The 14,279-nt window shown below is 42.3% G+C and overlaps 1 protein-coding gene across 3 annotated transcripts in view; it reads right to left on the reverse strand.

The window, feature by feature from the left end:
* ctif (CBP80/20-dependent translation initiation factor) overlaps nucleotides 1-14,040 on the reverse strand; it is a 66,522-nt gene extending 52,482 nt beyond the window's left edge. For 2 of the 3 annotated variants that reach the window (XM_033646829.2, XM_033646826.2), the window contains exons 1-3: nucleotides 13,873-14,039; nucleotides 2,659-2,892; nucleotides 2,317-2,388 (exon numbers count right to left, since the gene is read on the reverse strand). In XM_033646829.2, coding sequence (XP_033502720.2) covers nucleotides 2,317-2,388; nucleotides 2,659-2,835 — 249 coding nt within the window. In that variant the 5' untranslated portion in view covers nucleotides 2,836-2,892; nucleotides 13,873-14,039. Of the gene's footprint in view, nucleotides 1-2,316; nucleotides 2,389-2,658; nucleotides 2,893-13,872 lie in introns of all 3 variants that reach the window. The other variant, XM_033646830.2, reaches the window with a different exon arrangement.
* Between the last annotated feature and the right edge of the window lie 239 nt (nucleotides 14,041-14,279).

A 14,279-nucleotide genomic window follows, 5' to 3' on the forward strand; every position in this document is an offset into this window, starting at 1 on the left:
GTCATTATCTTGCTGCATGATGAAGGATCTCCCAATCAGTTTGGTTGCATATTTCTTTAAATTAGCAGACAAAATGTTTCTGTAGACTTCTGAGTTCATTTTGCTGCTGTCATCATGTGTTACATCATCAATGAAGATGAAAGAGCCCGTCCCAGAAGAAGCCATGCATGCCCAAGCCATGACATTACCTCCACCGTGTTTCACAGATGAGCTTGTATGTTTGGGATCATGAGCAGATCCTTTCTTTCTCCAAACTTTCGCCTTTCCATCACTTTGGAAAAAGTTAATCTTTGTCTCATCAGTCCATAAAACTTTTTCCCAGAATTTCTGAGGCTCATCTCTGTAACTTTTGGCAAATTCCAGCCTGGCCTTCCTATACTTCTTGCTAATGAGTGGTTTGCATCTTCTGGTGTAGCCTCTGTACTTTTGTTCATGAAGTCTTCTGCGAACAGTAGATTGTGATACCTTCACTCCTGCCCTCTGGAGGTTGTTGCTGATGTCACTAACAGTTGTTTTAGGGTCTTTCTTTACAGCTCTCACAATGTTTCTGTCATCAACTGCTGATGTTTTCCTTGGTCTACCTGTTCGACGTCTGTTGCTTAGTACACCAGTGGTTTCTTTCTTCTTCAGGACATTCCAAATGGTTGTACTGGCTATGGCCAATGTTTGTGCAATGGCTCTGATTGATTGTCCATCTTCTCTCAGATTCACAATTGCTTCTTTTTCACCCATAGACAGCTCTCTGGTTTTCATGTTGGTTCCACCTCTAAATGCAGTCTGCACAGGCAAAACCTATCGTACCCAATCTGAAACTGAGCTCAGACATTCAGTTCTATTTATTGTTTGAATAATCAATGTAATTGGGAGACACCTGGGCAACAAAACACACCTGTCAGTCACATGTTTCAATACTTTTGCTCTCATGAAAAATGGGTGGGTTCAAACAACAGGTGCTATCTTCTAAGTTGTGTATCAGATCCAGATGTAAATACCTGGAAATAAAAGCTGAAATGTTGATCTCTTGTCCCATATTCTCCCATATTCCATATCTTTTGATGTCAAACCCAAATATTTTCAGTCTACAACAAAAATAAAGGAATTGGCCTCACTGTTCCAATACTTTTGGAGGGCACTGTATATGAACGAGCTAACCCTCGTCTGCTGAGTTTTAAAAATGCCGGCTATTTTGTTGCTTTCTGTTGACGTCACATCCCTCCTCGAGTATATCCAATCAGCACCAAGTAATCCCCAAGCCCCAGCCGGGAGTCTTTCGGGGCCGTTCTGAGTACCTACTCCGAGGCAGGGACTTGTTTAGCCCCCGTAAAAGTTCCGGAACTCTGTCCTTCGGGGGTGGTTCCTGCGGTGGAGACACGCACCAACGGCCCCGGCCCCATAAAATTACCCCGAAGTTCCTGCGGTGGAAACGGGCCTACTGTATCCATGCAATGCATAACTAGACTGTGAATGATTATTTAGTTAATTCATTAAAGGTATACTATGCAGGATTTTCCTAAAAAGCAATGTCTATACCTGTACAAAAGTTATCCCCCTCAGTCATCTCATGTGACCCACCAAAAGTGTGTGGCGGTGCATTTATCAGCAGAAACCCTGCCCCTCTGCCTGTATTTGTTTTGTTTCTTCGTCTTTTGCTGTGCTCTAGACCAGCTGTTCCCAACTGGTGGGTCGTGGTCCAAAAGTGGGTTGTACATCCATTCTGAATGGACTGCAAGGGACTCGTGAATGTGTTAAGTTGTAAAAAACACACTTTATTTTGAAGTACAATGAATTTATGGCACAGAGCTTTTGTTCTGAAGTGCTGTTTTCTGCTGTAGAGTGAGGGACTAACAAACAGCTACTTAACAGAGACAGCAAACTAGCTTGAGGACATGGTCAAACTCAAGTATGACACTGATTAGTTGAAACTGTGGGACCTTGAACTAATGACTAAGATAAAATCTGGACGGTGGTGTGTAACCCCTGGCCAGTAACAGTGCCCATGTGAGGTTGGGACTTTCTGAAAAGGTAGCGACCACTTGCCAGACTGTGGGCAGCACGCATCCAAGAGGAAGCTATGAAAATCGCAGACACAGCCCTGAAGGAACACAAATATAGCGAGGCAAAACAAGTAGGTGCCGGTAGTTAGCTTCCTTTGCTTGCTAAAGTATCAGCTTTTCCATTACCACAAATGAAACTTTGCTACAACAGTAGCTTGCAGTGCTCATACTGCAGTGTGGGGAGGAGGAGGCAAGTTTGAATGTAGTGTTCCTGCATAGTATACCTTTAAGGTAAACTCCACGCACTAACACACACACTTACTGGCTTGGTTGAGCCTCTCCCCCGTGAAGACGTCCAGCTGCCATCTCTCTTGTTGTTACAGTCATCTGTCCACTGGAGGAGAGAAATGGGGGGAGAAGGTGCTATCATTTCTGAAAGGGGGGGGGGGGGGTTACATATATATGGAAAACCACTACCAAAAGCAAATGTAAAGGTAAAAGTAACAAACACAGTAAGTATACAGGCAGGTGTTTTGATGCAGGCAGGACCCGCCGGTGTGTTTTGGAAGATACAAACCAGAGACACCACTAAAAATAACCACTGCTGCTAACAGATATGGGACAACTGAGAGCATGTCATCCGTTGAAATAATAAGGCTCTGACCTGTGGCACCTTGCCACCATTGTCCAAGTCCAAGTCTCCATCTGCCTTGTCTCCCAGAAGCCCCTGCACCTGGTACTCCAGCACATAGCTGTCGATGAAGCGCTCCAGCTCCTCTATCTCCTGTGAGCGTGTGCTCCCAGCCTCAGACGACGCGGACGCCACCGAAGAGTTCTCCATGACAACCAGCGAGGTGACGGGTGGAAGGGAGGAGGGGGAGGGAAGGAGGAAAGTGACCTGTGCAGGGAAGAAGATTAGAATGAAATAAAAGCATTTATCTCCTATGACTGGAAGTCTAGCTGGTGTCTACAGTAAGACCTCCAGCATCAAAACAATGACATCATTGTCAACAACCTGTTGAGAACAGCACCAGTACAGCTGAAACGGATTGTCAAGTACTCAATTTCTTCACTGACAAAACTTTATCTGCATCTATTTTGATAATTAGTTCATCTTTTTAATCATTTTTCAAGCAAAAATACCAAACCAGTTTCTGAAATATGATTTTATTCTTTTGTCTTTTTTATCTGTGGGAAATTATGACAGGAATATTTTTTTCCACGATATTCTAGGTAGCAACCAGTCAATCGATTCGATAATGGCAATGATTGTTAGCTGCAGCCCAAACTATCAGCAATACCAACAGACATTTCTCTCACCTTGGTCCCTTCCAAACACTCAAGGAAGGCACATAACCTCACTGCTGCCAACAAACATCCACATACACTGCATGCACTGCTTGCTTCCAAAGTGTCCAACAGCAAGACTCCCCCTACAGCTAACTCCCTCTGGTGTCACCATTCATACAACTCTCCATGTCCATTTCCCTCTTTGTTTTTACACCTCTTCCCTGCTGTCTCTCTCTATCTCTCTCCTGTCAGTGTTTGTGTTTGATCACCTGACCAGTGGCCAACGGGGAAGCAGCTTCCTGCCTGGCTGTCTATTGCTACTAAGCTCCTTTACATCATGGCTTGATCACCAGCCATGCAAAGAGGATTTATGGCCCTGGAGCACGCAGAATGGTATCTGCTGAGCCCTGGGGGCTTGCTGGGGAGCCCTGTGCATTTGCAGCCAGCAAGTCAGTCACACAAAGTTTAAAGCCTCTGTTGTGGTTTATAGCTGCAGGGCTATCCAAATCCATGATAATGAGGAGTGCTACATCCTAAATGTCCATAGTCTATTTTATTATCACACAACAACATGTCAAAGTGAAAAATATACTGAGATCACACCAACTATGTCAACACGACAAATTAAAATCTTCGTCTTTTAATTCCTTTTGGGCACCAACAACACTAAAAACCATATTTACACCCACTGACTTACTATTGCCAAGTACTAACAGGAGATGAATGTCCCTTTGGAAGATCAGATCTCAGGGTCAGCTACAGGACAGCACCCCTGTTGAGCAAGAGACCTGAACCTGAACCTGTCTCTTGCACAAGGACAGCGGGTCTCCCTTCTCATCACTACCCTCCCGCTTAACTTTATGAACATCGTTAATCTCTGCACGCTATGTAGCAGAGTAAACATGTCCTAATCTGACCTACAGTGAAATCAGTCGTATAATCCATACATGTCAATAGTATAATCCATCCACCTATTGATACCAGGGCTTTGATTACCATGGTGATTTGTCGCTAGCAGGTTGCAGATTCATCAGTGCTGCCATCAGCTGCCTTGACATTTTTTTAACCTCAGGAAATTACAACAAACAGCACTTGTGATGCATAACCGGCATGGGCTATTGTGTATGCATTTGCACATGCTGTACATGTATGGGCGCATACACATACACATGCTTGCATGCACTTACATTTGCACTAACTTCATCTTCGTGTGAAAGGATTTGTCCTCTTTAAAAATAAACTCATTAGTTATTCCTACTGTTTTTATAAAGACTCATCTCAGTGTTCATGGTGATTTGATTTGACACTTCAAACTTCAAACTGAACTACTAGCCCAGTTTTTGTGTCCTGTTCCTGCGCGATCATGTGCTGCCCCAAAATCAGACCATTTATGTCGCAACACCAATATGCGTCCCAGCTCTCACCCAGTCATTCAGGTCATGCTTCTCTCCAGTTCTTCCAGCCTGATTATTACATTGAATTGCCTGCTCTTTCCACTTTATTCGTTTATTTATTTGACTCTCTCAAGTTTTAATTCACCTGTAAGGCCATTTCTGAGGCTGCAGTTAACAGTAGAGTATTATTGAATTGTGTTTTTAATATTTTGTACACCCCTGCTTACATAAGTAAGGTTGTAGGAGCCTTGATTTTTCATCTTAGTTAATAAATTCAACTGTAGCAGAGCTCAATCAATTAAAATCCACTTGAACAAATAGAGAAGCATTCAGTAGTAGTCTGGGTGTTTGCAAGGGTTTTATGCATACTGGTAATGGTTGCAGCACAGTCACATGTCCTACACTTGTCCTTGACATGTAGTATAGAATTACTGCCTGTGGGCAAGCTGCTGCCAACAGCTATTGATCCGTCCGTATAACTCATCTCACTCTCTGTCTTTTTGTCTTGGTGTCTGTGATTTCTATTAATTTTAGCATCTGTGTGATACTTTCATAATACTTAATTTGCTCACCCTGCAGCAGGAGCAACAAATCACAAGGCCTGTTCATGCATTACAGTCACCCTGAATAACATTATCATCAATATCCAAAGCAAACACTGACTGTGTGTATCTATCATAGACCTGACTCAAAGTCCTGTCTATCCTGCTGTTTCATAACACATCACTTCAAATCTGCTTTTAAGAGTTGGTTACATTTGCTTTGCGTCAGCTGTGGATTTTATCTGTCACCTTAACAACGATAACATCAGCGTTCTTCTGGTGGTGGGGAACAAGCTTGCCTTCCTGCCATTATGATATTGAGGTGGCACAAATATGCTCATGTGAGAGTCAACAACCCGAACTACTGTCATCCCTGTGGGGTGCAACAGAGGGGCGGAGGTTGTAGATTTCAGCTGGGCCAGACAAAGAAAAGACTACTGTATTAAGTGTGCATGAGAAAAAACAAACAAACAAAGACAGCAGGGCGGTGGCTCCTCTGATCCTAAACTAAACACAGAAACTGACTCTGCAAGGTCAGAAACACAAATAGCATCACAAGGAATCTCACATTAACTAAACACAAGTTTTGCAAATACACAATACTTTAAGATAAAGCAATGATGGGCTCTCACATTACAACACACTGATGCAAATGATGAAGGAAAGCATATACATTCATGAAGACTTTGAAATTAAATTTAGCAGTTATGATTTATCAGCCTTTCCCTTCAGGCTCAAACTAAACAGGAGAATGAGTTAGAGCTGCAACTAATATTTTCATAATTGATATGTGTCTTTATTTATTTATTTATCTATCTATTTTTGCGATTTTGACACATGTGAACAGGCTACAGCATGCAGAGATGAGTTGTCATGATGTAGCATTAATATGTCTGGGAATGAGCGTTGCTGTTTTTGCGATCAGAATTTAGAGCTCGAAAGCTGCGCAAGTTGCTAGTCATCGTCTAAAACACGCCCTATATCCGATAAAAGGTTGTGATTGGCCCATGTAGCGCCAGTTGGATGGAAATTTGTTTAAATGGGAGGCAGACCAGACACATCTCCCTGAGCAAATAAAACATGAGCTCGTAGATTTGTGTGGTTACCAGGAAAGAAGTGTGCCAATTCTACACATCAAATCTTGTTTACAGGTCTTGGTGAATACTCCAGCAGATGTGAAAAGGTTGTTTAATGCTCTTTATGTAGCGTCACTTAAGGCAGCACTTGTTGGGTGTGAAGGCTACAAGTCTGAAAATGAGCAATGTGGAGTCAGACAGAAGTTAGCTTACAAAACTCTTTCACCTTCTTTTAATCTCTGCTTGAGGTTCCAAGCACAACAAACCTAAATCTCTGTCCAACCTTTCAGCAGTCAAGCTGCATTGTGGGTAATGTAAGCACCAGGTTTTTGATAAGTGAGAGGCATGCCAATGTGTGGTATAAAAAGATGACATTGCAACAGTGATTTCATTTTTCAGCCCAGTAAATGGTACAGTATAGAAAATATGCCCATCACAATTTCCCAAAGCCCAATTACTTGTTTTGTTCAACCACCAGTCCAAAACCAAAAAATATTTAGTTGATTATATCTAATAGACAAAAAAGAAAACAATCAAATATTCACAACTGAGAAGCTGGATCCCATAAATTTTAAGCATTTTAGCTTAACAAAATTAATAAAACAATGAATCTCTTATCAAAATGGTTCCCAATTAGTTTTGTATAGACTGACGAGTCATTTAATTGGCTAATTGTTGTAGGTCAAGACTAAGTGAAAACCAAACCTAAAACAAATCATGGAGCGCAAAACCAAGAAAGACAAACAGAGTTGTACCGACAGGCAAAGGTCACGTCTGATGAAGCAATATGTTGTAGTGGACATCGCAAAAAAATTAATGTGGGTTGTCTGTGGGTTGCTGCCATGGCCCGCCTACATGGATCATCACAGTGTGAGCTGCCTTCTCTTTCTATCCGTCTGTCCCGCTCTCCTTCCCCATCTCAAACTACTTCTTTCAACATACCCGACTCCTCCCCTGCTCCTTCCTGCCTCCACCCTTTCGCTCTCCCTCCCTCAATTCTACCAGCTGTTCCAACAAAGAGCTGGCTGCCATATTTTTAGCTTCATTGTTGTTCTATAGCTGAAGAACTGGCATCTCAGTATGTAACACGTCTAGACATCACAGTTTACATTTACCCCTTTCAGAATATCTTGTTCAGGCAACATCATGAAATCTGCATACTTGTATTCATACATTAAAAGGAGCCACGTATTAGTGTTTAAACATCCTTATGTATGTTCTAGTTAGTTGTTGTTGGCCTGATAATGAGACTGAATTGCCATTTTGTTTAAGTTCACTGATTCATTCAACAGTCAGATGCCAGTTCATTATTAGGTATACCAGCTCAAACAAACACTATGTAATGCAACAGTCATGCAGTAAATTCTACCTCACTGATGTCTTAACATAATGTTCAGTTTCAGTTGACACCGTTTAGAGGTGTCGATTAAACTGTATGGACATTTTGGAGGCTGTAGATCGCAGAGAACATAGTATAATTTCACAGCAGTAAAACTGTAGCAGCCACAATGGCCATAAACGCCACTCTTTAACACTGGACTGAAGGACTGAACATTATAACCTTCATGAAGGTGGGATTTATTGCATGGCTGTTGTATTAGACTGGCAGCTGAGTATATTTGAGCTGAGATGTGAGCAGAGATTTAGAGGTCTGCTAACCAGGCTAAGGAAATACAGAGTAGGTTATTGAGACGGATGAATGGTGCACTAAAACTTGGTGCTGGGAAACCTGTCGTAACCAGTGACACCACAGGCCAGCAGAGAAAGATCAAAACTGTAAAATGCAAAGCAGCATGTCCTACAGTAGAACCGAGATGAAGACTGTGCCCAAAGCCCAGCACCGTCCAGACTGATACTGAACTGGCCAGACAGACACAGCGTGGCACTGGACTGCACACTGTTTCTTTGTTTGAGAGGCAGAGACAGATCTACACCATCCATACCTCATGATGAGATTTAGAGTACATTGATTACCTGCAAAAAGAAACAACTGTGACCATGATACACTGCACAGCATCTCTCCCTTCTCAACTTATCTAAGAATGTTTGACACACACTCTGATGTGTGAATACAAAGGGGGGTGTCAAATAATGTAATTATCTTTTGAAAATAAACTAAGCGCAGCTCAGATGGCATGGCAAAGTGGTGAATTCACACATTCCCAGGCGCACTGACTGAGAGTTGCTGATTATGTAGCAGCAATGTATAGCCTGCCAGTACTCTTCTTGGACTTACTCATTATTGACTTCTTCCTCTGTTAAGGATAAGCTTCACTCATTCTCTCCTAGTGTTACTTCATAGATTTTGATTCACCGAAACAAGCTCAGCTCTAATGGGGTCAACTGTACTGATTTAAGTGAGACATTAAAAGTTTACTCTTAAGCTTTATACCTACATAAAGCAAACAACTGCTGCATGTAAACCATTATCCCCTGTGGTACAGAGACACAATGCCACTACTGTACAAGTCTCTAACAAATCAAACTGGCTGTATCACAGCATAATAAAACACAACATGCATCATAAACAAAGTAAAACAAGCTATGAGCCACCATGTGATTTGTAGCCTTTGATATGGTTACACAACAACCAAACAGCAAGAAGCATAATCCACACGGCCCAAACAGAGCGGAGCATGAGACCCAGTCTCCCCCGGTGGCAGTCCAAGTCAATGTTCTCACCCCATGCAGCGAGAGCAGCTAATTCGCCTAATCTGGTCTACTACTGACTGGCTGGCTTAACAAAGTCACACTCAGGTGTAAATGTTATCTGGAGTAGTCTATTTATGAGGGGTTAGATGGAGCAACAAACACAATTGTGATCATTTGCAAACAGCAAAATGTTTTATGTACAGGAAGTGCTCTTATGGATGCATCAAAGTTGGGTTTTGTGAAAATTTGAGAGGCACTGTGGAGATGCAAAATCAGTTGCCGTTAATGGTTTTGCATGGTGTTTACTCCTCGATCCCACCAGCCCTTTCAGTACAGCCTCAAGAGTATGCTTCCCTGTATTTCACTGCACATATGGGCACATGCTAATAAAAAATTGGAATCTTGTTTTGCATGGTGCCTTTACTATTTCATACACTATCAGTGGAGAGCGTAAGGCCAGTGTGAGATTCTGGACAAGATTTGGGCCTCTTTTCTTCTGCAGTATAAACAAAATATGTGTAATTTTTCAGCAAACTTCAGCAACACAGGTGGCAAATCTTCAAAATGTTGCTGCAATGTTTCTGGCAAAGTTTTCAGCACATAGTTTTCATTTTGCCTGTCCCAAAGTCTTGGTTCACTCACTTGCAATGCTATGGAAGGAGAAAAATCTGGCTTTAAATAGACAGTAACAATCAATTCTACTCCTGCATGAAGTCTCAGGACACCCAGAGTGTCACTGTATTGTGGAACTGGTGTGGCAGGATATGAACAGGATATAGAAAACCTCTGTTCACCCTCAACATCAGCAGTCAATCGTGGAAATCACATGCAGCTTTCAACCTCAACACCTGCATGATGGAGACATGAAAACCCAGGCAGCAGACATGCAAGATGTCACTGAAATACATGCAAAATACACAAAACCTCCCCAACTGGGGAAGCAAAAATAGCCAACAAGAAAATGGCAATTACAAAAAGTTAGAGTACAAGGCTGATCACAGCACTAAAATTAAGGAATATGTGTTTGCAAAGCTAAAACTACACACCAACTTCAAAAGGAGTCTGTTGTAATTCCCGCCTCCCATTCACTGTAACAAGCTGCTGTGAGTAAACGTGTTTACTCATACAGTTTGAGCTGAATGACCTGAATCTAGAGGAACAGACCAGTGGAAGATAGCCTGCACACGCCACAGAGGGGGGTCCGAGGGTATGTGTGTGTGTGTGTGTGTGTGTGTGTGTGTGTGTGTGTACACCTAAAACAATACCCACATTGTCCTCCAATGCCCCTAATGTGACCTAATGGGAGAGCATTGGGCATGTGCAGTATTGTGGGACTGTAGCCCAGCAATGCCATTCTGTCCGGATCCACACACACACAAATACTAAGTCCTGGCAAACAAGTGAGGGTGTGTAACTCAGCTCACGAGCTTCACAGTTGTGTATGGAGTATAGGTAGAAGTTCTGAGGCCTCAAAGCTGAACAGCAACAAAGGTGAAAAGAGAGGCAACAAAGGTTAGTTGGCTACAGAGCTGCAGGCATTATTGGAGAGGGTCGAACACATGAGATGATGACAAAACAAGTAACTCTGAGTGCAAAAAGGTCGGCCATAGAAAGACGGTGACAATAGCCCTGCAATTGTTTGTTTCTAAAAGTAATTTGCTAGAAGCACACTACATATACAAAGCTAAAGGCCTTCTACCCTCAGCTTTAACCTGATGTGATGTAACCTCTAACCACCTGATGTGTCTCTCCTGCTGTACGTTTTCATCAATCATGGTCCGGGTGATCTGATCTTCCTCTCGTCATTGTCTCTTTTCCCACTCACTCATCCATACACTTCAGGCAACCTAATGAGCAGCAGTTCCCACTGAAATGAGGCTAGATCTGTGCTACGCAGGCTGAGTCAGGGTGTTCCAGTTTACTGCAGGCTACTCCCACTCTCTCCATAACATGCAGCTGTGTGCGCTCCTCCTCCACATTCTTCAAAGCACTGCATGCGTATACCTGGGTGTGCGTCACAAGCCCTAAACCAGGGATACTCAATTTGTTATGCCCGTGGGGGCACTTTTGCAAAATGACAGGACACCAGGACCAGTTAATAAATAAATGTTAATAATAAATGGCACCTTTTTTTCACAAACAAGCTCTATTTTGATGGTTTTTAATGCACTTTGGCACCTTATGAGCACTTAAAGTACCAAAAATTCCCAATGTGAATCAATTTATTTTTTAAATTATGAAACAGAAAATAGTTGGTGGGCCACCCAGCACCCATAAGTTCAATATCACTGCCCTAAACACTATCCCATTTCTTAGACTCAGCTTTAACATGAGACATAAAGGTAAAAATGACACACTGCTACTCACACGAGCCCCTCGCATCATTATTTGTTACTGTTACTCTGGGATCATTCTTTCATTTTCTGACAGTGTTTGTCCTCTGAGGGCAGAGTTCACCGCTTCAATCACTCACTCACATCATTATGCAGCAGGCGAATGTGCTGCTGGGACTGCAGATCACTGAGCTGATGACACTGCACCCACTCTGCTTAGATGGTATAAATGAAGCTGTGTTTCAGGCCAAGTTTAAACATCAACGATACTGATGTTGCTCAATCATAGTCTTTGTATTTTATTCCTCAGTTGCTAACTATCAAGTGTAAATTGGACTGTTGCTGTGATGTAGACAGGTAGGGTCCTAAAGAATGAGAGGCTGAATGATAAGGGTGCACCTACTGATGATCAACAACAGTCTAAGATTACAGTGATTAGATCAGATTAATGCAAGAGAAGACCAAAGTAAAATGCTACTTGAATTTCTCGTGCCACCTCTGTCATGAGGCAATCAAGCGGTTCGGTCATCAAGAAAACACCAACTTAAAATTACAAAGTTTCATATACATGGATAAGTTCTGCATGTATCGCACAGCTGCAAGATGAATCTAAGTCAGGATAAAATGCAATATGTCAACGAATTGAACTGTGAATCTGGATGAGACCTTAAGCATTTTACTGCGTAGGCCTATGCCGAATATTTCCTGACTACAGCACTAAGTAATATCACTGTCACAACATGCAGCATGTATGCATTATGCAACAGCAGGGTCGATTTATATAGTGCTCCAGATGTTTGTTTTATTCTCTGTTTATTGATATGTATGATCCCACAAGTGGAAACATATTATATAGACTTATAGATTACTTATTGCTATATAGCTGTGTCACCACATGGATACATGTTTTGTGGGTTCCTACAGATAACATCCACACATACACTTCCATACATTTCCTGCATAAGCTCGAGCACCGTCACAAACATGTCATTCTCTATGGCGGAAATAACTTTGGCCAAGTAGTCCAGGCCTATGTGAAATCTAAATAGAACTATGATTATATTATATATATTATCTACACGTTCCATTGTACAGTGTTCACAAAAGTTTAAAAGAAAGTTGACCAATGACTCAATAAGTCTGGATAAACTTCAGCTAACAGGCACCAAGCCAAGTAAAATATCTCTTTAAAATTAATACAGACACTGTCTGAACCAGACTTACAACTAGGCAGACTTTTTTATTCGCCAATGCCTCCAGCTGAGGCTCCACGGTAATGCGGGCAGCCTGGGCAAAGATCAAACACTGTGAGGGTATCCCTCATTCAAAGGAGCACATTTTCCTCTCAGCAGGATCGAATAAATTCGATTATCAGTTCACTAACCCACTCTCCACTGAAAAAGCTACCTGTTTAAGATAAATCATGCAAATAATATGTGATAAATCCTGTCACATATATGTCAGGAGGGTCTCAGCTGTGTGACTTGTGTCAGCATGCAGGCATTCCTTTACCGCTGCTAAAGTCCCTCTGATCCAATCAGTCTCCAAACAGCAGGAATCTCAGGAATGTTATGGGTGAACTGAAGTTAAAAACAGCAGTCAAGACTCCTATATGATAGACCACCTAGTTTTGAAAGTTTGCTAACTTACAAGATATGAGTAATGATGTATAAAACTGAATTGATTTTTAAGTGGAGAGGACAAGATTATAGCACATGTACAACATGGTTTAGGTTTGTCCCATGGGTGCTAATTAAAAATATGTAAACCAACAACCTAAACAACTGGTCTTATGTGCTTCAACTGCTTCAGTGCTCAGAAGAGATGACAGATCTTAAATTATATATGAGTAAAACGTATATCATTGATTTCTCTGTCCTGCCAGACTAACAGCAGCTGTGATCCACTCTTTGTTGTTAGAGTCAACAGCTGAGACAGGCTGCTGACCTGCAGCGTGCTCAGCTCCTTTCCAGTACACACTGACATCTAACATTATGAATGAATATTCTTAGCCTGCAAGTATAACGTTAGTGAAACCTCACTGATTGCAAAGGTGACCTTACAAACTGACCATAAGGATCCCATGATTCCCTTAGCTACAGTTTTTCCAATGTTGCACTACTATATAACCACGCCCATGCTGTCTGGGATGCTAGCATGGTATGTATCCGTTAGCAAAGTGCTTCAACTTGACATGATGTTTATGGTTATCCAAATGACTGCACCACAATGTGCCTGTCAAAGTAACAAAGCCACATCTGGAAGAGCCTCCACACCCTGGCGTGTCTGCCCGCGTATCACCGGTAACAATGGTGACGCAAGCTTTGCGGCTAACCAGCCGGGCTAACGTTAGCTAGCTACTAAGTACAACAGTAAACAACAGGCCACATAATACGGCTTTAAACCCCATTCCGTCAACTGTGCTGTATCAACAGGTCTGCTAAGTTGAGGCCAAAACATAACCAGGTCACTCACGGCGACAACTCGCTACAAATCCAGCGTATCTCATAAAACTGTTATCTGGTTACCACGGTTATAGCACTCCAACCGACAGACACCTTCACCCGGCTTAAAATAAAATAAATCCTCACCCGAAAAGAGACTGTGACTCCTGGTGAACCCGGGATCACCTCCTGAGATCAAATCCGCCGTGTCATGGGTGTGTTTTGTCAAAATGAAGAGTGGAGGAGAGGATTAGCTATGTGGTGGTAGCTACAACTCCGCCGTCCCGGACTGAGGAAAAAGGGAATGCAGGAATGTGACGTTCAGTCCGGTTTGCTGGCAGCGTTGACACGTGCACTCAGGAGCGACGCATTGTGGGAAAAGGAGTCCAGTATTAATGTAGGTATTGATTGAGAGGATACCTGATTAGTAACTGGTTTGACGTGTCACACCATCCTCTGCGGTTGCCTCCCTAGCTGCCAGGCTGACAGTGTTGATACAGCAGCATCAGGTGATCAACTGAAATGAAATAGAATAAAAGGAAACACTTTATAAT

Source organism: Epinephelus lanceolatus, chromosome 19 (genome assembly GCF_041903045.1).
Source record: "Epinephelus lanceolatus isolate andai-2023 chromosome 19, ASM4190304v1, whole genome shotgun sequence".
Classification (NCBI taxonomy): Eukaryota; Metazoa; Chordata; class Actinopteri; order Perciformes; family Serranidae; genus Epinephelus; species Epinephelus lanceolatus.